This window comes from Lipotes vexillifer, unplaced genomic scaffold, assembly GCF_000442215.2.
Source record: "Lipotes vexillifer unplaced genomic scaffold, Lipotes_vexillifer_v1.1 scaffold875, whole genome shotgun sequence".
Classification (NCBI taxonomy): Eukaryota; Metazoa; Chordata; class Mammalia; order Artiodactyla; family Lipotidae; genus Lipotes; species Lipotes vexillifer.
The window spans coordinates 249,714-270,677 of NW_006792177.1; the positions used below are offsets into that span (position 1 = coordinate 249,714).

The 20,964-nt window shown below is 49.3% G+C and overlaps 1 protein-coding gene across 1 annotated transcript in view; it reads right to left on the reverse strand.

The window, feature by feature from the left end:
* Window positions 1-19,690, reverse strand: part of RSPO4 (R-spondin 4) — a 40,617-nt gene extending 20,927 nt beyond the window's left edge. Inside the window, exon 1 of the mRNA XM_007465422.1 lies at window positions 19,612-19,690. Coding sequence (XP_007465484.1) covers window positions 19,612-19,690 — 79 coding nt within the window. The remainder of the gene's footprint in view (window positions 1-19,611) is intronic.
* Window positions 19,691-20,964: the final 1,274 nt, after the last annotated feature.

Sequence of the window (20,964 nt, forward strand, 5' to 3'; positions counted from 1 at the left end):
CCGTTTATGATAAAAACTCTCCAGAAAGTGGGCACAGAGGGAACCTACCACAACATAATAAAGGCCATATATGACAAACCCACAGAAAACATCATTCTCAATTGTGAAAAACTGAGGAAAGCATTTCCTCTAAGATTAGGAACAAGACAAGGATGTCCACTCTCACTGCTATTATTCAACATAATTTTGGAAGTCCTAGCCACGGCAATCAGAGAAGAAAAAGAAATAAAAGGAATACAAATTGGAAAAGAACAAGTAAAACTGTCACTGTTTGCAGATGACATGATACTATACATAGAGAATCCTAAAGACGCCACCAGAAAACTACTCAAGCTAATCAATGAATTTGGTAAAGTTGCAGTATACAAAATTAATGCACAGAAATCTCTTGCATTCCTATACACTAATGATGAAAAATCTGAAAGAGAAATTAAGGAAACACTCCCATTTACCATTGCAACAAAAAGAATAAACTACCTAGGAATAAATCTACCTAGGGAGATGAAAGACCTGTATGCAGAAAACTATAAGACACTGATGAAAGAAATTAAAGATGATACCAACAGATGGAGAGATATACCATGTTCTTGGATTGGAAGAATCAATATTGTGAGAATGACTATAGTACCCAAAGCAATCTACAGATTCAATGCAACCCCTATCAAATTACCAATGGCAGTTTTTACAGAACTAGAACAAATCATCTTAAAATTTGTATGGAGACACAAAAGACCCTGAATAGCCAAAGCAGTCTTGAGTGAAAAAAACAGAGCTGGAGGAATCAGACTCCCTGACTTCAGACTATACTACAAAGCTACAGTAATCAAGACAATATGGTACTGGCACAAAAACAGAACTATAGATCAATGGAACAAGATAGAAAGCCCAGAGGTAAACCCACGCACCTATGGTAAACTAATCTATGACAAAGGAGGCAAGGATATACAATGGATAAAAGGCAGTCTCTTCAACAAGTGGCGCTGGGAAAATTGGACAGCTACATGTAAAAGAATGAAATTAGAACACTCCCTAACACCATACACAAAAATAAGCTCAAAATGGATTCGAGACCTAAATGTAAGACTGGACACTATAAAACTCTTAGAGGAAAACATAGGAAGAACACTTTTTGACATAAATCACAGCAAGATCCTTTTTGATCCACCTCCTAGAGTAATAGAAATAAAAACAAAAATAAACAAATGGGATCTAATGAAACTTCAAAGCTTTTGCACAGCAAAGGAAACCATAAACAAGATGAAAAGACAACCCTCAGAATGGGAGAATATATTTGCAAAAGAAACGAATCAATGGACAAAGGATTAATCTCCAAAATATATAAACAGCTCATGCAGCTCAATATTAAAAAAACAAACAACCCAATCCAAAAATGGGCAGAAGACCTAAATAGACATTTCTCCAAAGAAGACATACAGATGGCCAAGAAGCACAGGAAAAGCTGCTCAACATCACTAATTATTAGAGAAATGCAAATCAAAACTACAATGAGGTACCACATCACACCAGTTAGAATGGGCTTCATCAGAAAATCTACAAACAACAAACGCTGGAAAGGGTGTGGAGAAAAGGGAGCCCTCTTGCACTGTTGGTGAGAATGTAAACTGATACAGCCACTATGGAGGACAGTATGGAGGTTCCTTAAAAAACTAAAAATAGAATTACCATACGACCCAGAAATCCCACTACTGGGCATATACCCAGAGAAAACCACAATTCAAAAAGACACATGCACCCCAATGTTCATTGCAGCACCATTTACAATAGCCACATCATGGAAGCAACCTAAGTGCCCATCGACAGACGAATGGATAAAGAAGATGTGGTACATATATACAATGGAATATTACTCAGCCATAAAAAGGAACAAAACTGGGTCATTTGTTGAGACGTGGATGGATCTAGAGACTGTCATACAGAGTGAAGTAAGTGAGAAAGAGAAAAACAAGTATCATATATTAACGCATATATGTGGAACCTAGAAAAATGGTACAGATGAACCGGTGTGCAGAGCAGAAATTGAGACACGGATGTAGAGAACAAACGTATGGACACCAAGGGGGGAAAGCCGCGGGGGTGGTGGTGGTGGTGGTGGTGTGATGAACTGGGCGATTGGGAGTGACATGTATACACTGATGTGTATAAAATTGATGACTAATACAAATCTGCTGTATAAAAAAATAAATTAAATAAAATTCAAAAAAAAAAAGAACTGTTACTGCATTCCTCATCATTCAGCAAGCTGCACGGTGGGTGAGGGGGCGAGTAGGAGCAGTGGCTGAGACCAGGACCAGGGGAGGCAGTCACACACCCCAGCTGGCTTCCCGGCATCCACGCCCCCAGAGCTCGGCACACCATTATCCATGAACAGAATTGTCACAAATCTGCCCGGAGTGCGAACCTGTCGCAAAATCCATCTGTCTGTGGAATTGTCACAAAACTCTCTTGCGTGTGAAAGTGTCAAGTATGTGAAATTGTGTAAGGAATTGTCTTGCAATTGTCCTACATGTAAAACTGTCATGAAGTGTTGGGTACGTGCAGTTGCTATTCTTCTGAAAAAATACGGAGAGGACAGTTCCTTTTCTTTTTGTGTTAGAAGAATAGGTTTGCTGTGTGCGTGACCTTGAACAAGTTGCAGAAATACTCTGTGCCTCAGTTTCTTCTTCTAGTGACTTTTACAGGGCTATTTTGCAGATAAAATGCATTATGCTCAAAACAGTGCCTGGCACATAGTAGGTGCTCAAGAGACCCTGCTACACCACACACACACACAGACACACATACACACACACACATGGAATCTCTCTGAGGCAGGTGTTTCTGACTTGTTCATGTCTGTAGCACTAGTACCTGGTACACAGTGGGTGCTCAGTGAGAACTTGTGGGCTGGGGATTGGACTCAGACAGGTTTTGGCTTTGCCTATGGTGGGGCTGTCCGGCCGTGTGGCGTCGGACAGGTCTCTTGCTTCTCTGATTCTCTCTGAATCTGCCTTGGGTGTTATAAAGCGCCCCAAGAGCTGTGTATAAAGCACCTGGCAATACTGGGGACAGGAAACACTAGCTGCTAATTCCCTTTCCCTCTGTGGGGAGTTCACGGTTCTTGGGCTCTTTATGGCTGTGGAGGCCTCCTGTGGCTCTTTGGGAGGCTGTGAAAGCTTCAGCTTCGGCTGAGTGGGAGGATGCTGCAGCAGTCAGGACCTGGTGGGACATGTCCAGCCAATCTGGAGACCTGATGCCACAGTCCGGGGGTAGGGGGGATGGTGCCCACTAATCCAGTCCAGGAGCCCCCCACAAGCCTTGAGGAGGATGAGTGCCAGGATTCCAGGGAAGGTGGGGGAACTTCCTAAGAGGAACTGAGAGCACATGATTCCTAACATGCACGCGACTGAGAGGTACCAGGTCTTGCAGTTTGCTCCACAAATGACCCCTTCACCCCACCATGCTGAAGACCTGCAATGAACAGAGCTAGGGGCTAGGAGCCAGGACTGTGCTTCCCGACTCAGGCTCACTGTGTGACCTTGGCAGCCTCAGTTTCCCCAAGCAGAAAAACAAGGGATTGGTCTTGACGGAGGACTTTCCAACTTTTTTCAGCCAAGGAAGCTTTCTTTTTCCCAAGATAGGATGTGATCTGGGAGCTCGATTAATAGGGCAGCTAAGAGTTGAGCTGCTTTGGCTGAGGCTTGCATAGGGTGAGGGGGAGGATCTCGAGCCAATCCTCCTGGTTTCGTCTGCTCACTTCCGGAGGCACCCCCTAAGGGCATGGATAATCTCTAAAGACTTTCAGACCCCGAAGTCCCTCAGCACCAATGGCAGGAGAGGCAGTACAGCATGGTGTAGCAGTTAAGTCGGCCTCTGCAAGCAGACAGCCTGGGTCTAAATCGCAAACTAAGCCTCAGTTTTCCCATCTGTAAAATGGGCATAATCATTGTCCACATGCATTGCTGAGAAGGTTCAGTATGTTGGTGTGTCTGACATGCTCAGAACAAGGTTTGGCAGATGGTACGTGCATGGCAATGGGGTACCTGTGAGCAGTGTGGAGCTCTTACAAGGCCAGACTCTGTTGCAACAACCCTACGAGGTATTATTACCTCCTCTTACAGACAAGGAAGTTAAGGCACAGAGAAGGTAAGTAATTTGCTAAGGATCACATAGTGGCAAGCTGGGATTTAAAGCCAGGGAGTCTTAGTAACTTGTAGCTATTATTAAGTACTGTGGAGAACCTAGCCCCTAGAATATGTCCCATGTAAACACCCTCATTGCCTCTTACAATTAGGCCCTAAGGAAGCTTTGGATATACCATCAGCTCCCAGTGCAGAGAAAACCTGGGTCTCTGCCTCCAGTGAGCATCAGGGGATGGGGCTGGGCCTCAGCACTGGACCCTCTTGGTGTTCCAGGGACAGCCCCAGCCCCTCTCATCCAGCACCCAGGGTAACTGGAGGTTCCGAGCAGTGACAAAGAGTTGGGAATCCAGTTTGGATTCAGACATGGGGTGAATATCTTTAGGGACCCTATTCTGGGTCTGGTCTCTCCCCACAGGCTCCCTCCCCGTCTCAAAAGCTTGTAGAAGGGAGAGAGCACCAGATATGGACTCTTATCCCGGTTCTGTGGGTCCTCAGGCAAGCCCCTCCCTGTCTTTGGGCCTCAGTTTCTCCATCTGTCAAATGGATGGTTAAACTCAGTGTTTCTAAGGGCCCTATAGCCATCCATCCACCCATCCGTCCATCCGTTCAGTAGGTGTTTCTTGAATGCCTACAATACACCAGGCCCTTGTCTAGACTCCAGTGAAAACAAGAAACAAAAACTTTTTTCTTTTATTTGATTTATTGGACAAAGTTAAAAGACAAATCACAGACCTGTGGAAACATTTTAGAAAGATGCGCAAATTGATACTAGATCAGGAAGGGAAACTTCCAGGCACCTTGTCTTGTTCACCCACGCCTCCCAGTGCCATGCACAGTGCCGGGGTACACTGGGTGCTCTGTAAATGTCCATTGGGCGAACGAAGGAACAAGATGTATCTTGCTGCTCCAAAACCTGTGACTAAGGGTGGAAACAAAGTCTGAGTCCTCCCCTCCCCTTACCACTGTGTTCTAAAGAAAGCTGCCTCGTGAGTATGGAATTGGAGCCAGACACCCCCTTCAGAACTTAGCAAGGGGGAGGCCAGATATCTTTGCATCCTCCATCCTCTCCCCCTCCACTGCCTACCAGCTGGTGTAAACCGATGTCTGAAGAGGATCCAGGAAGGATTGTCTAGCAGGGGCTGCGGCGGGGCAGGGCACTTCCCCAGTTCCCTAAACCCAGGTGGGGTGGCGAGAGAATCACTCACAGTTTGGAGGGAATCCGATAAGACATGGAAATGGGCATTTCATCCCCTGACTGAACACACACTTGCTGATCCTTCCCATGTCTATTGGGGGAGGGGGGAGAATGAATGAGAGATGCAGAAGGGGAGGGGTCAGTCTCTCAGAAGCCTGCGCTGCCACCATTTGGTCAATTCTCTGTTCGGATCACGTGGACACTTTAGGAGGCTGTTGAACTTGATCCAAAATTTCCAACCCAAAGGTGCTGTAGGGGTACCATGGGGTACCCATGTGAGGGAGCTCCAGTGAGGGAGCTGGGAATATGCGAAGAGGTCGAGGTCATGCTCCTCCCCTAATAAGTCACAGCCGTGCCACAGGTAGGGCACCTGCCACACACAGCGGGTGTGGAGGGAGGCATAGGAACGTTTAGACCCAACTGCTTCCCTGTGCTCACTGGTGATGCAGCCCTGAGTTTTCTCACTGCTGGGACTTGTGAGGCCACAGCAGCACCAGAGAAGTGAGACACAGCTGTCCCTGTCCCCATTCCTCTTCTGCTCCCCAGCACACAGGGGAGGAACGGAGGGAGGATGACACTTCTCCCCGCAGGGCAGATCAGTGGAGTCAGGAGCCAAGTCAGTGATGGGGAAGGAGACAGCGTTGAATTAGACCTGTGTTTTTAAACATTTAGCACCAAACTGAGCTTTTTAATACCAGAAACTCTGAGATCTACCAAAAGTTATTAAGGATTGGGTTTTAGAGGTTTAACAGAATTAGAGAGAGAGAGAAATAAAGCAAATGTCATGTTTGTGATTCTCTGTTACATGTCCACTCTGATCATTATGCCTCACAAAAGAAGGCCAAGGATTACCATCCTTAATATACAAAGAGCTCTTAGAAATCAAGAAGAAGAAAAACAGCAACAACCCAAGTGTAAAATGGGCAAAAATATTACAAGTAATTCAAAAAAGAAAGACAAATGGGCCAGTAACCTCAGGAAGAGCTATTACATTGCACTAATAATTTTCAAAATGATGTTTAGAATAAGAACAAAATATTACCTGTGACCTACCAGAAAGGCAAACTAAAAGACTGACAACATCCAGTGCTCACTTTAAAAAAGGATTTGGGCAGTGTCTATTAAAGTTTAAACTCTGTAGTATACGGATAGTAGTATTATTTTACAAATGGTGCCCTGAGGCTCAGAGAGGGGCAGGCACTTGTTCAGAGCCACACAGTGGGTCACGGGAAGGCAGGGCTGGAACCCTGGTCTCTGGATGGGTGCCTTTGGCTTTTTATCTCCAGCCAGCTGGCTCTCCCTGTCTGGCCTTGTGAACAGCTTGGTCCCTGGCCTCTGACTGGGGAGGCCAGGCCTGCTATACCCACTGCTGCACCTGCTTTGGGACTGAGGATGGCTGGGCTCTTGCTGTTCCAGGTGACACAACTATCGTCACCCCTTCCCCACAATAGATGAGGCTCCCAATCAGTCTTGCTCAGCAGTGAGGCATAAAGAATGGAGGTGGGAACCTAAGGCTTGGGATCAGACAACCCTGCCTTCAAATCCCAGCTCCACACTTCACTCCCTGGGACCATTATTGAACCTCGGTTTGCTCATATGTAAGATAGAGGCAATCACCCACTCACTGGAAAGCTTGTTCCTTTCACAAATGTGCTTGAGGGCCTACTATGTGCCAAGAACCGTTGTAGGCACTGGAGATACATCAGTGGACAAGACAGCCCTTCCCTTCAGGGAGTTTGCATCCTAAAGGAGAGAGAGGTCATTTGAGATAGTGACAGTGAGTGAATGACAGTAAACAGAGTGAGGAGAGGAGAGGAGGGTCCCGGCCACAAGACAGGACTCGCTGAGACATATAAGGAAAGCGTTCTTGGCAGAGGGACCAGCAGGTACAAAGGTCCAGGGGTTTAGCATGCAAGAGAGCAGTGAGGCCAGAGCACAGGGACTGGTCGGAAAGGCAGATAAGCCCAGACCTGGGTAGTAGGCTCAGAAGGAGTGTGGATGGCGCTGGGATTTCCTGGAAGCAAGATGGGAAGGCCCTGTGTGGTGCAGGCCAAGGAGTGTCTGCCATCTTGAAAGCTCCCTCTGGGGCTGAGCACAATGAACAGCTGGGGGCAGGAGTGGGAGCTGGGAGCCCAGGGTGGAGGCCTGTGACCACCTAGGGGGTCTGGACCAGGCTGCTGGCTGTGAGCAGCAGATGGACAAGTCTTGCTTGTGGGATATTATGAGAATTAAAAGGTAAGTGGCCTAGCCTATGGTGCAGCAGGTAGCTGGTGTGAGCAGACCTCAGCTACCCATCCTCAGCTCTCAGGGGACCTAACCCAAGAATCCCATGACTGTGTCTGCCCCGCAGCCTCCTCCAGAGATGTCTGAATCACTTCTGCTCCTCCCTGCCACTGGCTCCGGGTGTGCCTCTTTGACCTGCTGTGGCCTCTCGACTTTCACAGGCCACCAGGACAAGGTCTCATTCAAGGTTCCCTCTGGTTGTTTTAAGCCGCCTTGCTGTTCAGTGGCTCCCTAAACCAGCTGTATACCGCCGCCCGCAAGCTGGACTGAAACCCGAGGCCCTGTCTGGATGGTTCCTAAGTCATTCTCGAAGGTGAGAATAAGTGGTGAGTCACAGTGACATCTGCCCGGGCCAGGCCCCCAGACCAACTGCCCAGGAAATGGGAGATGGGAGGGAGGCAGTGCTGGGCAGGTGGGAGTCCAGGTCACACACATTTGGGTATGAATCCCAGCTCTGCCACCTTGACTCTGGGAAGTCTCTTTCACCTCTCTGAGCCTCACACTTCAGCTGCAAAATGAGAATGATGCTATCGAAGGGGTGCCCGGAGGATAAAGGGAGGTAATAACCTGCAGAGCCCCTGGCTCTGTGCCCAGCTCATATGCCAAGGACATCAAACGGGAGCCAACTTTGTCCTTATGCTCTGCCCTGGGTTCTGCTCACCAATTCCTGGCATAGTGAAAAACAGCTCTGGTTTCGGAGCCCCAGCTTGGCTTCCAACCCAGACTGTATGGGGGCTGTGGAAACCTGGGCAAGTGGCTTCACCTATCTGGATTCTACTTTCCTCTTCTGTAAAATGGGTCCTATCTTTGAAGCGTGTGGGTAACTAATGCACACAAAAATCACCCGGCACATAGTAGGTGCTCAAGAAATGGTGTGACGCCAGTAGGGAGGAGCTGAATGGAAGAAGGGGACACACGCACAGTATGTGATGGGGCTCTACCTTGGAAACCTCTCGTGGTCCTGGGGCACTGTCTCCACCACACCGAAACCCAGCCAGCTGGAGGGACCTAGGCTTGCAGGGCCTGGAAATTCTACAACCACTGTCAGTGGGTCCCAGTTTCCTCATGTGCAAAATGGGAACCATAATCCTTCTTGCCCAGTTAAAACCAGGATTAAGGGCTGGAACCAAGATGAGCAGCCACAGCCAGAGGTGCTGGTCTCTGTGAGCTCCTGTAGATCCTCTGAGGGACCAGGTCTGCAGACGGGTAGAACCAGGCTGATGCCGTCTGCAGCATGCAGGATCCTGAGCTACCAGGTTCTGTGTTAAATCACTGCAAACCCATCACAGCCCAGCAAAGCTAGGCTACATTTACACATTTTCATGGATGAGAAAACTAAGGCTCAGAGATGTTAGGGTTAGGGTTAGGGTTAGTGGTTGACCCAAGAACCCACAGTGAAGAGTCAGGTGGGATGCAAACCAGAGTCCTAGCTCCTAACTGCTGGGAGCCATGCCTCCTTGATGGCCTCTCAGCCCCTCCCTCCTGCCTAATGCCCAGTGGCTCTCCAAAGGCAGAGAAGTGCCACTGAAAGTCATACGTCTCTCAGGGCCAAAGAGGGGCCCCAAGCTGTGTGCAGGGTCAGACAAGAGGGGAAGAGGGGAGCCTGCAGGAACAACCCAGTGGTCTTAGTCTGAAACCATGGAGCCCTTAGCAGCATCCCCAGACCTTCAATGAAGTCTGTTACCCAGAAATGTCCTGAGTGCTCAGTTTTTTTTCTTTTTCTTTTAATGGGGGAGGTGGTTGGAGGGAGGGTTATTGATGCAGGGGAATAAGATGGTCTACGAACTGAAGCTATTCGGCCAAAGCAGCCCTGGGAGAACGGCAGCCATTGTGGGGATGCTCCGCTCTCAGGGAGGACATCAAGCCAACGTCCCCTGTCTCAGGGGCGGGGGTCTCCAGCTGACACCTCTGCTATTCACTCTATTGGGACTGCCACCTTCATCAGTCTGGGGCCCCCAAGGACAGGGGCCAGCTGACAGCAAGTGTTCAACAGACATGTGCTGGCTGAAATGCGATGACTCAGGGGACATCCACGAATGAGGGTGGACAGAGAAGCGTCACCTGAATTTGAGTTCCAGGAATGGACTCAGGAAGGGCTGAGGGCTGCTGCATCAGGACTGTCAACACTTGTCAGGGAAGAATCACTTGAGGGAAGGGTGATCCGCTCAAGGGATAGAGAATCGGGGTTCACACCCTTCTCATGAGACCATCTTATGAGGACTTTTTGTAAAATCAAAAAGCCCAGAACATACGGCAGAAACAACGCCCTCCTACCTAAAAAACCTTCAAGGGATTGATCACATGAACAGTATTATAAGTAACAATTTCTGTTCTCCAAAGGACATACAAAGTTAGCAGCTGGGTATCAGATTGAAGAAACATATCTTCCATGTCAAAACCAACAGGGGATTAATATGTAGGTAATACAAAGAAATCCTATAAACTGAAAAGAAAAATTCAGGAAATCCAATAAAAAAGTGGGCACATAAAAATACAATAAAAATTTTAAAATGAAAAAAAAAGAAAAGTAAAATTAAAAGATTTAAAATAAAAAATAACTAAAATTGATAAAAAATTTAAAATAAAATGGCATTTTAAAACTAAATGATAAAATAAAAAACTTAGAAAAATAAAATGTAAGAATAAAATAAAAATACATTTTTAAAGTAAATTTAAATAAATTACATTAAAATTAATAAAAATTAAAACTTTAAAAATAAAATAAAAATGTTTAAATAAAATAAAAATGAAAAAATTTTAAATAAGTGAAATAAATTTTGAGTAAAATTAAAAATTTTCAATTTGTAACCATTTAAAAAATAAGGAAAGAGAATTAAAATAATACAAAACAGGAGTACTATCAGCTCGGCTGATGCTGATAATGTGCTATGAATTAAGTCTGATTGACTCAGATGCCTGTCAGAAGCGGGGCAAGAGGGGAGGAGGAAGGAAAATCGGGTCTGAAAGACAGCATTTGACTGGGTTTTTCCAGCCTGCCATGGGCAGAGGGCAGGATGTCAGGCCCCATCATGGCCTCATCCACAAATAGCTATCACATCATTTATACATTTATAATGTGCCAGCAACACACACACACACACACACACACACACACACACATCCTTCCATCCTCACTGCTGTTCTCTGAGGTTCCCTTTCACAGAGGCTCAGAGAGGGTGAGTCACTGTGCCATAGACACAGAGCACCTAGGACTTCCCTATCCTCTGAATATGGGCTCCCCAAAATAACCTTCTTTTGGAGAGTTAGGTCTACAGAGGACTTTCAAACACAGGTGGGGGCATGTCTGACATCAGGCTGGAATGTCCTGGATGCTAGAAGGAGCCAACCTTCCCATGATGCATTACTGTGATCACCATTTATTAGCACCTACTGTCTCCCAGGTGGGTTATATGCACAATTTTGACCTTCAAGGCAATCCTATGATGTAGATGCTATTATCATCCCCATTGTATTGATAGACAACAATGAGAATCAGGAGTGAAATATTTTCACCCAATCACGGCAGTAGCAGAGCTGGGAGCTGAGCCCAGGCCTGTCACAGCCCAAATCCCACACCCACTGCCTGGCACTGGACACTCTTCATAGTCACTAACTGAGCACTCACTATGTGCTAGGGATGCGTTTCATGCCCCATTTTGCAAATTAGCCAACTGAGGCCCAGAGGGGAGAGGTGACCTGCTCAAGGTCACTCAGCTGGTGAGCAGTAGAGGCCGTGGCCTTCGTGACAGCCAGCCAGCCTCCCACTGCTCATCTGGCACTTGCTAGAGACAGCTGTGCCTGCCTGCCAACACCAGAGCAGGCTGCAGAAAGGCAGTTGTGACATTCCTTTCTGGGTGTCTCCACCCCTGCGGATGTGGGTACTGTAGTCAGGCTGCAGGGAAAGGGAGTGGTTTCCCTATGTAGTCTGGGTCCCCCAGGCTTGAGAATGCCTTTCTTCTGAGCTGCTGAAACAGAACCCCCCACCCACAGCAGCACAGAGGAGTCCTTACCACAGGACACAGAGCAGGGGCCCTATGAGTCACGCGGCATTACACGAAATCATCCCAGGGGCAGGCAGTAGTGGCCTAGCCTGAGGCAGCAGTGCTCAAGATGAGTGAGCTTCACCCAGGCAATGGGAACAAATGATTCCCTTCGGGACCCTGGAGGAATCCCCAGGGGTGGGGCCGAGGGCTCATGTGTCCCGAGTGGCGCTGACTGCTGCATAGGGCTGAGAAAAGGAGGTTCTGGCTATGGAGACCTGGGGGGTACATTCCAACCTCTCCCCATCCTGGCTGTGTGACCCTGGCAAGTCGATTGCCCTCTCTATGCTTGGAGGGCCTCTGGAGAATAAAAGCATCAAATCACCTCGTGGGCTATTATCTGGATGAATTGGGAGGAGGCCAGGTAGGATGGCTATGCACCCAACCTTTGGAATCAATTGTCTGAGTTTAAATCCTGGCTTTGCCAAACTTACTTGCCAAGCTATTGGACTGGAACATATGAAATCGCTAATATTTGGCTGTTTTCAACCTACAAAAATGGCAGTTTCACATACTTCAACTAATGCTCCTCTCTTCTTAATTCAGTTCCCTCTTCTGTAAGATGTGGATAATAACAGTCCCTTCGCAATTTGATGTGAGGACTAAATAAGGGTGGGAGGCAACTGAGCTCAGTAGTTGGAGCTTGGCTCTGGGACTAGGAAGGATTTGAACTTGGCTGTGTGTCCTGGGGAAAGTCACTTAACCCCTCTGTGCCTCGGTTTTTCTCATATGTAAAACAGGGATAATAATAGTACCCACATCACAAGTTTATTAGGAGAATTTAGTCAGTTTATATGCATAGTACCTGACATTGATGAGTAAAATAAAACAACACAGGTAACATCTGGCATAGAGTAAATGCTCAACCATAAAACCAAATCAAAAAGAGACTTTTCTAAACCTTTGGTGCCAGTGAAAATTAAGTACTTAAAAAAAACCAAATAAATGTTTTTAGGAACATATATGTGTGTGGATATATACGTGAGGCGTGTGTTCCTGGGTGTCCACAGGGTCTGGGGCTGATCTACGTCCTGACAGTGTCCACAGCCTGGGGCTCTGATGGAAGGACTGCCCTCCAGGCCATGGTGGCTCTGTGTGGGGCCCAGGCCTCCACCAGGTCCCTCTTATGGAACCACACAGCCAGGCCACAGACCCCATGTGGCACTCAGGTAACTCTGGAGGCCCTTACGAGGCTCCTGGACCACAGGCTGGCCTCTGGTTATTAAGAAACCTCTGCAGACAGCCTTCAAGCTGTGAGAGCCCTCTTGGTTCCATCCTCTCATCTAGCATTTCTTCTAGGCCTGGGAGAAAGGCAAAGCGGACTGAGTACAGCCAAGTCACACAGGGGAAACGGAGGCTCTGAGAAGCTCTAAACCAGATTCCAGGCCCTGGAGTGAGCTGCCTTCCTCTGCCTATCCAAGGCCACCCTCACCTCCCCCGTTCGCTTTCCTGCATCCTCACCTCCACTCCTGGCTGGGTGATCCCGGGTGAGGCACTTCCTCACTTGAGGCTCCAGTTTTACAAGCGTGGGTCTCAAAGGTCTCAACTGGCCTTTTCAGTCCTAACATTCCATTATTCTACCTTCTCCAGAACTCCAGAGAGAAAATGAAAGTCGAACTGCTCTGCAAACAATAAAGTGCTATATAAATGACAGGGTGGGGCTTCCCTGGTGGCGCAGTGGTTGAGAGTCCGCCTGCCGATGCAGGGGACACGGGTTCGTGCCCCGGTCCGGGAAGATCCCACATGCTGCGGAGCGGCTGGGCCCGTGAGCCATGGCCGCTGAGCCTGCGCGTCCGGAGCCTGTGCTCCGCAACGGGAGAGGACACAACAGTGAGAGGCCCGTGTACCGCAAAAAAAAAAAAAAAAAAAAAAAAAAAAAAAAAAAAAAAAAAAAAAAAAAAAAAAAAAAAAAAAAAAAAAAAAAAAAAAAAAAAAAAAAAAAAAAAAAAAAAAAAAAAAAAAAAAAAAAAAAAAAAAAAAAAAAAAAAAAAAAAAAAAAAAGTAAATGACAGGGCGGTTAATGGCAGCATTAGATGGACTCTCTGGAGCAGTCTGTAGTAGGCGGGATTTGCTCCTGTGGTTCTGGAATCAGGAACACTGGCTATGTGACCTTGGACAAGCCAGTTTCTCTCTCTGAACCAGCCTGCTTCTTCTGTAAAGGAAGTGGGGCAAAACTATATCCACCTGGCAGGGTTGGGGGAGGGTCGATGAGAAAGGAACATGCAATGTCCGTTGCTCACTGTCTGCCTGAGGGCGTCTAATGAAGGAGGGATATTTAGGCCCCCAATGGGTCCTAGGGCTAAAATCTACCTTGGGAAAAGAAAACACCTTGGGAAGGACGTGGCTGCCAGATCCTGGGCCATTAGAAACAAGCATAAGAAATAGAGGTTTGCAAAATGTGTCGAGGGCAGTTGCTACTTATAAAGGCAATTCGGTGTCCTGTTTGGGGCTCCAGAGCCAGACTCTCTGGGTTCACACGCCTATGGCTGTGTGACCCACGGGGCCTTCGTCTCCCCATCTGCAATACTGGGATCCCCTAGAACCCTCCTCTCGGAGCTGTTAGGAGCACTGCACTGGGCTCAGCCAAAAGCTCCACACTTTTGGGGGAATGGTAAAAATTACATTTTTACATCAGTGCACACACAGTGCACAGAGTACACACACACTCCCCCACACACCCACATCCATGTGCACACACATGCACCCACTCATACATTCACATACGTATGTAAGCCTAAACCCATTTCTCAAAATGATAATTAATCTTAACACTTGCAATGCACTCTGATATCTTCTAAAAAGGGGGCTGGCAAACTATGGCTCATGGGCTAACTTTGGGCCATGGCCTCTTTTTGTATGGCCTGTAGGCTAAGAATAGTTTAATATTTTTAAAGGTTTGTGAAAAAACAAAACAAAACAGGAAGAATATGTCCCATGAAGTCTAGAATAGTAACCATCTGGCCTTTTGCAAAAACAGTTTGCCGACCCCACTCTATTTTATTCTACTCTACACTATTCTGTTCTGTTTTATCCATTCTACTCCATTTCGGCATTCTAAATGCTAGCTGCATTTACTAAATTTATCTCCCTCATCTGCTGATGGAAAAACTGCATCAACGTGAACTTCAGTTTTTTCATTAGATGAAAGGATGGAAAGATGGGTGAAGAGACAGTGGACTGACAGATGGACTAGAGGAGGCAGGGGAACAAAGGGAAGAAGGTCCCCTTATCCTGTGACACCTCAGCCAAGTAACGTCCCACCTCTGAGTCTCAGATTCCTCAGCTGAGACCAGGACTGCCACCGACCAGCCTCTCTAAGCTGTACTGAGGGATCCTGTCCGTGTCAGTTTCTCTGATGGATCCATTCCTGACATCCCTAGGAGATGCTGGGCTCTGGCCTGTCTGCCATCGGACCTCCACCCCCTCTGCCACACAACCCCTTCAGCCCTTCCCATCCGGCTAGACCCTCCCCTCCTCCTGCCAGAGTCCCCAGCTCCTATGCTGCTGCCACCTCTGCAGCCCTCTGATGGGGCTCTTCTCAGATGCCTCCTCCTTGCAGCCCCTGGCAAGTCTCTAGCAGAATTCATTTATTTTTCTATGCACAGGCTTTGGAGCCTCCAAAACTCTGGGTCCACATACCAGCTCAGCTTCTGGGAGTTCCTGGGCAGGTCCCTGACCCTTTTGGAGCCTCAGACCCCTTGCCTAGGAAATAGGTATAACACAGGTAGCGCCATAGTCAGTCAGATGTCAAAACCCACATGCAGAGCTCCCGGCACGTGGCTGGCCCCAAGTGGCCTCAAGGGTCTCCTTTGGTGGCTGGGCAGGGGTGGGGTGGTCTGTGGGATACACCTTGTTCTGGGCCCAGCCGTGGCCCTGACCTGGAGACTAGAAACCTGGGTCCTCCCCGATCGCCACCCCTGCCTCAGGTACTTGCTTGCTGTGTCTCAGCTTCTCTGTCTGTGTACAAGGGACAGTGCTGCTGGCCTGGCCATCCACATAGGGCTTTTCAGTTTACAGAGAATTATTATATTCAGTCCACCTAACAGGACTCTGGAGTGGGCGCTGCCACAGTCCTTTTACAGATAAAGAAAAAGAGGCTCAGGGAGGGGAGAAGGGCAGAGGTGAGATTCAACCTGCATGAAACTCCCCTCCCCCAGGCCAGGGAGCATCCGGCTCTGCTGTAAAATGGGAGGGGGAAGTGGCTGAGTCCTCATGAAGCACCTACTCTATGCCTTTGGACACCTTCCCTCTGGGACTGTGGTGAATCGTCCCAAACACCAAAGAGGTAGGTACAACTGTTCCCATTTCACAGATGTGGAACCAATGCAGAAAGTACACGGACTGTCCCAAATCACACATCCAGGGGAGTAGAGGGCCCTGAGTTTCAGAGCTCCTCCTCCGCCCTTTGCTGACTCAGGTCTAGAAGGATCTAAAGGCACCACGTGAATGTGGGTGACAATTGCCTCCACCAAGCCCCCTCCCCAGAGGGCCTTGGATGCTGGGAAAGTCAGTCATGGCCTGTCCTCTCCTCATTGCCTAAATGAAGCTCCGTATTGAGGTAGGGGTACAGACCAGGGCCCCCTCACCCTGCCCGGCTGTCCTATTGCCGGGACACCCCGGCATGTTTCAGGAGAAACGTCCTCATCTGGTTCTGATTCATTTATACTTAATTAATCAACATGTTGTTTTGTAAGAGCCACTTGAGATCCAAGAACTGTTCTCAAGGCTTTTCTTTTAGTCTTTCTTGTCTTGGAAACAGAAAAATCAGGTTTCGTCAAAAAACAGTGATGCTGGAGCTTGAGGAAGCATGGGTCTGTGGGAACCAGGCCCCGAGGGTGATAGCTCAGCCTGGACGGCTGCTGGGCCCAGCGAGTGTTCCTCTTGACCTCGCAGAGTAGGCCAAAGGCTGGGCCAAGCACTCGGGCACGGAGGGGAGGTAGGAGAGGGCCAGGGAAGGGCATCCCTCCACACTGGCAGCTCCTCAAGGGCAGGCCCCAGGTCTGTTCACCTCGGCACTCCCAAAGTTCCCAGCACAGAGCCCGGCGCACGGTCTGCCCTGTAATGCTTGTTCAATGAACAAGGGGAAGAGAGAGAAAGAAAGGAAGGGAGGAAGGGAGGAAGGAAGGAAGGAAGGAAGGAAGGAAGGAAGGAAGGAAGGAAGGAAGGAAGGAAGGAAGGAAGGAAGGAAGGAAGGAAGGAAGGAAGGAAGGAAGGAAGGAAGGAAGGAAGGAAGGGAGGAAGGAAGGAAGGAAGGAAGGAAGGAAGGAAGGAAGGAAGGAAGGAAGGAAGGGGGAAGGGAGGGAGAAAAAAGAAAAGAAAAGGAAAGGAAAGAAAATACACTGCCAATACCTAGGTGCCTTCAGGACACATTCTCCTGCCAAAGTTAGACCAGAATGTCAAAGCTGGTAAGACCCTCAGGGATCTCATGTGCAATTTTCCAAGCAGCTGTCTTACGAAAAATGGTCTGTAATCTGTAACTGGTTTGGGAAAGGTCCCGCTCTCTACCCTCAGCCTCTTCACTATGAATCCTCTGATAAGTCCCACAGTTAAGAAACCTGCTAAAGCCAGCATCTCTCATACCTATTTGGCCAGGACTCCTATGACCACCTTGCAGAAGATTCTACAGGAAGCCTTCTGCTACCCCTCCACCTCCACCCCAGTGCCAATGGGGAAACCAAGGCTGTGGGCAGCGGGCAGGTGGTGGTGGGGAATCCACTTACCCAAAGCGGTTGGCGGTTGGACTGAAATCCAAGGCTATCTCCATTGCACCTGACTGATAAATGGAGCCACAAGCCTCTTTCTGAAGATGCTGCGCTGGACATGCATGTGTCCCAGACGCAAGAGATCACCTACCGTGGGGAGGGGTGCCAATAGCCCCCTCACCAAATGGTGGCTTTGTAAGGTGCAGCCATGCCCGACCTCACTGAGCAACTGGGGATGGGGGGAGGGACTGGAAGTTTTCTTTTTCTTTATTCTTTGTGTGTGTGTGTCTTTTAGAACTGACTGAGAAGCATCTTAAAGATCTTCTAAACTGGCTCCTCTTCAGATGGGGAAAGTGAGGCTCTGAGAAGAGAAGACCAACACAGCTCAGGAAATATCTTCTCAGCGTCATGTCAGACGGATTCAAGCCTGCTTTGCTACTAACCCTCTGTGCAACGTTGGACAAATCAGTTTTCCTCTCTGAATCTCAGTTTCCTTGTCTAGAAAATAAGCATCCCTCCAGCCCCACTAGGCTGTTATGAGAGGCAAAGGACGCAATGGACAGGAAAGGAGAATGACTATTGTACTTGGCTACTCATATAACATACACACTAACTCATTCAGTCTTACCCACATCTGCCCTGTGAGTTGGATACTGAAGATTATTATTCCTATTTTAAAGAGGAGTTGCTGAGGAGACAGTTTTTATTTATCTATTTTTTTGGTCTTTTTAAGAACTGAGAAAGATCTTAGAGAGCTTCTAAAAGACCGTCAGATGGGTAAACTGAGGCTCAGAGAGGCAAAGTGACTTCCCCAAGGTCACTCAGCTGGTAACTGGGGAAGCAGGGATTTGAACAAGGCAGGCTGACTCCAGAGCCCATGACTGTAACTACTATACAAGGGCCATTCACAGAGCAGTGTCTCCATGAGGTCCCAGATGCCCCCCAGCTCATGTGAAGCCCACCCACCTCTCCTCTCCCTGGATCCCTCTGTCCAGTCACACCTGGAGCTGGAGTCCTTCAGGCCACAGTCTCTCTGTCCCACCCAATCCCAACCCCAATTCTCCCACAGCCTCTCTCTGCCTCCTGTTTCACTCCAGGAGTGACTGTGTCCATTTAGGGCTTTTTCACTCAGGTGGACTAGAATCCCCCAGAGGGAAGACTCTCGTTCTCTTTCCCACGTAGCCAGGCTCAGACCTCACACCAGAGCTGCAAGGAAAGAAGACACAGGGTCTTCATTCACCTGCTGGTCAACTTAGCAAAGTTACTTAGCCTGTCTGAGCCTTGGCACCTGGATTTTAGAATGGGATAAGCCCTATGTCATGAGGATGTAGTGGGGATTCCCTCCTTGAGTAGAAAACCCTGGGCACAGTGGCTGGCTGTTGATTCTCAGACTGCCATCCGGAGGCCAAAGGGCCGCCGGCTCAGGTATGGGACTCGCTCACCTTCCTCAGTCTCCCAGGCTCTGCCAACCCTGGCTCTGCAGGGATAGCCTCAAACCCACCACCTGAGGATGTTTTGACTCCTTCAGGGAGGGGCTGTGGCACAGGGCCCCGAGGTGAGAGTGCAAGGGGCCCCTGGCTTTGTGCCCCAGGTACATTTATGGTCTGAACCTTGGTACATCCTCCTAGTGGCCCTAGGAGGTCAAGATGGAAAAACTGAGGCTCTTAGAGGGGCTGGGCGTCTTCCAGGTCATCCCAGAATAAATGTCTTCAAACTCAGGTCTCTCTGAGCTCATGCAGCTCATGCCCTCACCAGAGGGGAACCCACCAAAAATTACTGGCTTCTTGAAAGTGATGTGGGGGATCAGGGTCTATAATGGGGCTGAGACCGGGGCATCTGGACTCCCAGCTCAGGGCTCTTTATGTCACCTCCTGGCTCAGTATGGATGCTTGGGATGATTTCTGAGCCACTAACTCTGTCCCCTAGGCCCTGTGACCTCTAGTCTGCCACCTGAGGCTTCCTGTCTCTGCAAAAGTCACTTCCCCACCCACCCTCGCAGCAATGCTGTGATTATAGGGAGCGGGGGCAATGAGAGAGCCTTGGCAGCTCCTTCCCTCCCTGGAGAGCCTCTTGGTCCAGCTTGCCCCACGGGTGCCCTGGGGCCTCAGTTTCCCCATCTGTAAAGTGGGATTGACAGCAATCTGGAAGAGTTAACAGCCCCGGGCGTCGGGCAGCAGGCAGATGCCCCAAGGGCGACCCCCCTGACTATCCCGCGGCGTCTTCCCGGCCACCCTGCCGTGTGACCCTCGTACCTTGCTTCTTCCTTCGGTTCAGGGGGAGCATGTCCACGGCGTGGGCGACGAGCAGCAACAGGCAGAGTGGCGCCCGCATCTGGGCAGCCTGGTCTGGGCGCGGGCGCGGGGCTCCCTGGGAGGCCCGACGGCCCAGCGGCTACCGGCGGCGGCGGCACAGAGTGCGCGGGGGCTGCTCGGGGCGCGCCGGGAGCAACCGCGAGTGCGGGGTCGGTCCCGCCGCCAGGGACCCGCCGTCAGCCCAGGGTCCGACCTCCAGGTCTAGAGAGGGCGTCGGCGGGGCTGGGAGGGGCGGGCGGGGAGGAGCCAGCGAGGCGGGGGCGGTGCATTAACCCGCTTGGGGAAGGCGCGCGGTGGGGTTGGAGGGGGTCGCCCGGCCAGGTCGGTCTGTCACGCCGTGCGCGCTCTGGCGTCGTTCCCGCGCCCGGCACTGTCCCGTGGCATACACAGGTACGGTCCTCCACGCCACACACAGAGGTACAGATGCGCGGACGCCAGGTGACCTCCTCCTCTCAGCATCTCCCTCCACCCCACTCTCCGCCTCGGATTTTCTTTTTCCGCTTTCTCTGTTTCCTCTTTCTCCTAAGCCCCGAAGTGACCAGCACCTGATAAATTAGCCAGTGAAGGGGCCCAGGACCTGGACTGTGTTTCCTCCAGCCTTGTCTACAGGATGGGAGCAGCTGGTACAATTTTAACGCTTTCAGAGCCAAATCCCTCCTTCTCCCCAACAAACGGTGCACTCCTGCCTCCGGCCACCTTGCCCACTAAAAACAGTAAGAGTAAGAATAATACTGCCTATCACTTTGAGGCCTATGTGCTTGGTGGTGTTCTAAGCACTTTACACATAATATAATCTTCAAAACAGCCCAGCGAGGTTCTATTCTGATTAGCTCCACTTTACAGGGGAGGAAAGAGAAGCTCAGAGAGGCCAAGTGACTTGCCTAAGGCCACACAGCACGTCAGTGGTTTGTCTGGGTCCAGTGTCCACCCTTTTAGCCACTGCTTGGGGCACAGAGGAACTTACCCTTGACAGTCTCTTGCTGACCAATTATCCTTCCTTTATCCTGTGTGTGTAGTTTGATTTTAAAAAAAAAAAAAGGAAGGTAAATGCCAGCATCTCCTTCTCCAGCCCCTTGTCCTCATCCTTAGTAAGGCCCCCAGTATAATGAGGACATTTGAGGGCATGTCGGGGGAGGGAAACACAGAGACTGAGGCAGCTCTGCCCTGGATGTTCTTCTCCTGTAGGGCTCCACGAATACTGACAAACAACATCCTAGGGGTCTTGGTGGAATGTCAGAGCCACCCCCCCCCCCAAATGGCTCCATTCCACAGATGGGGCTACTGAGACCTCGG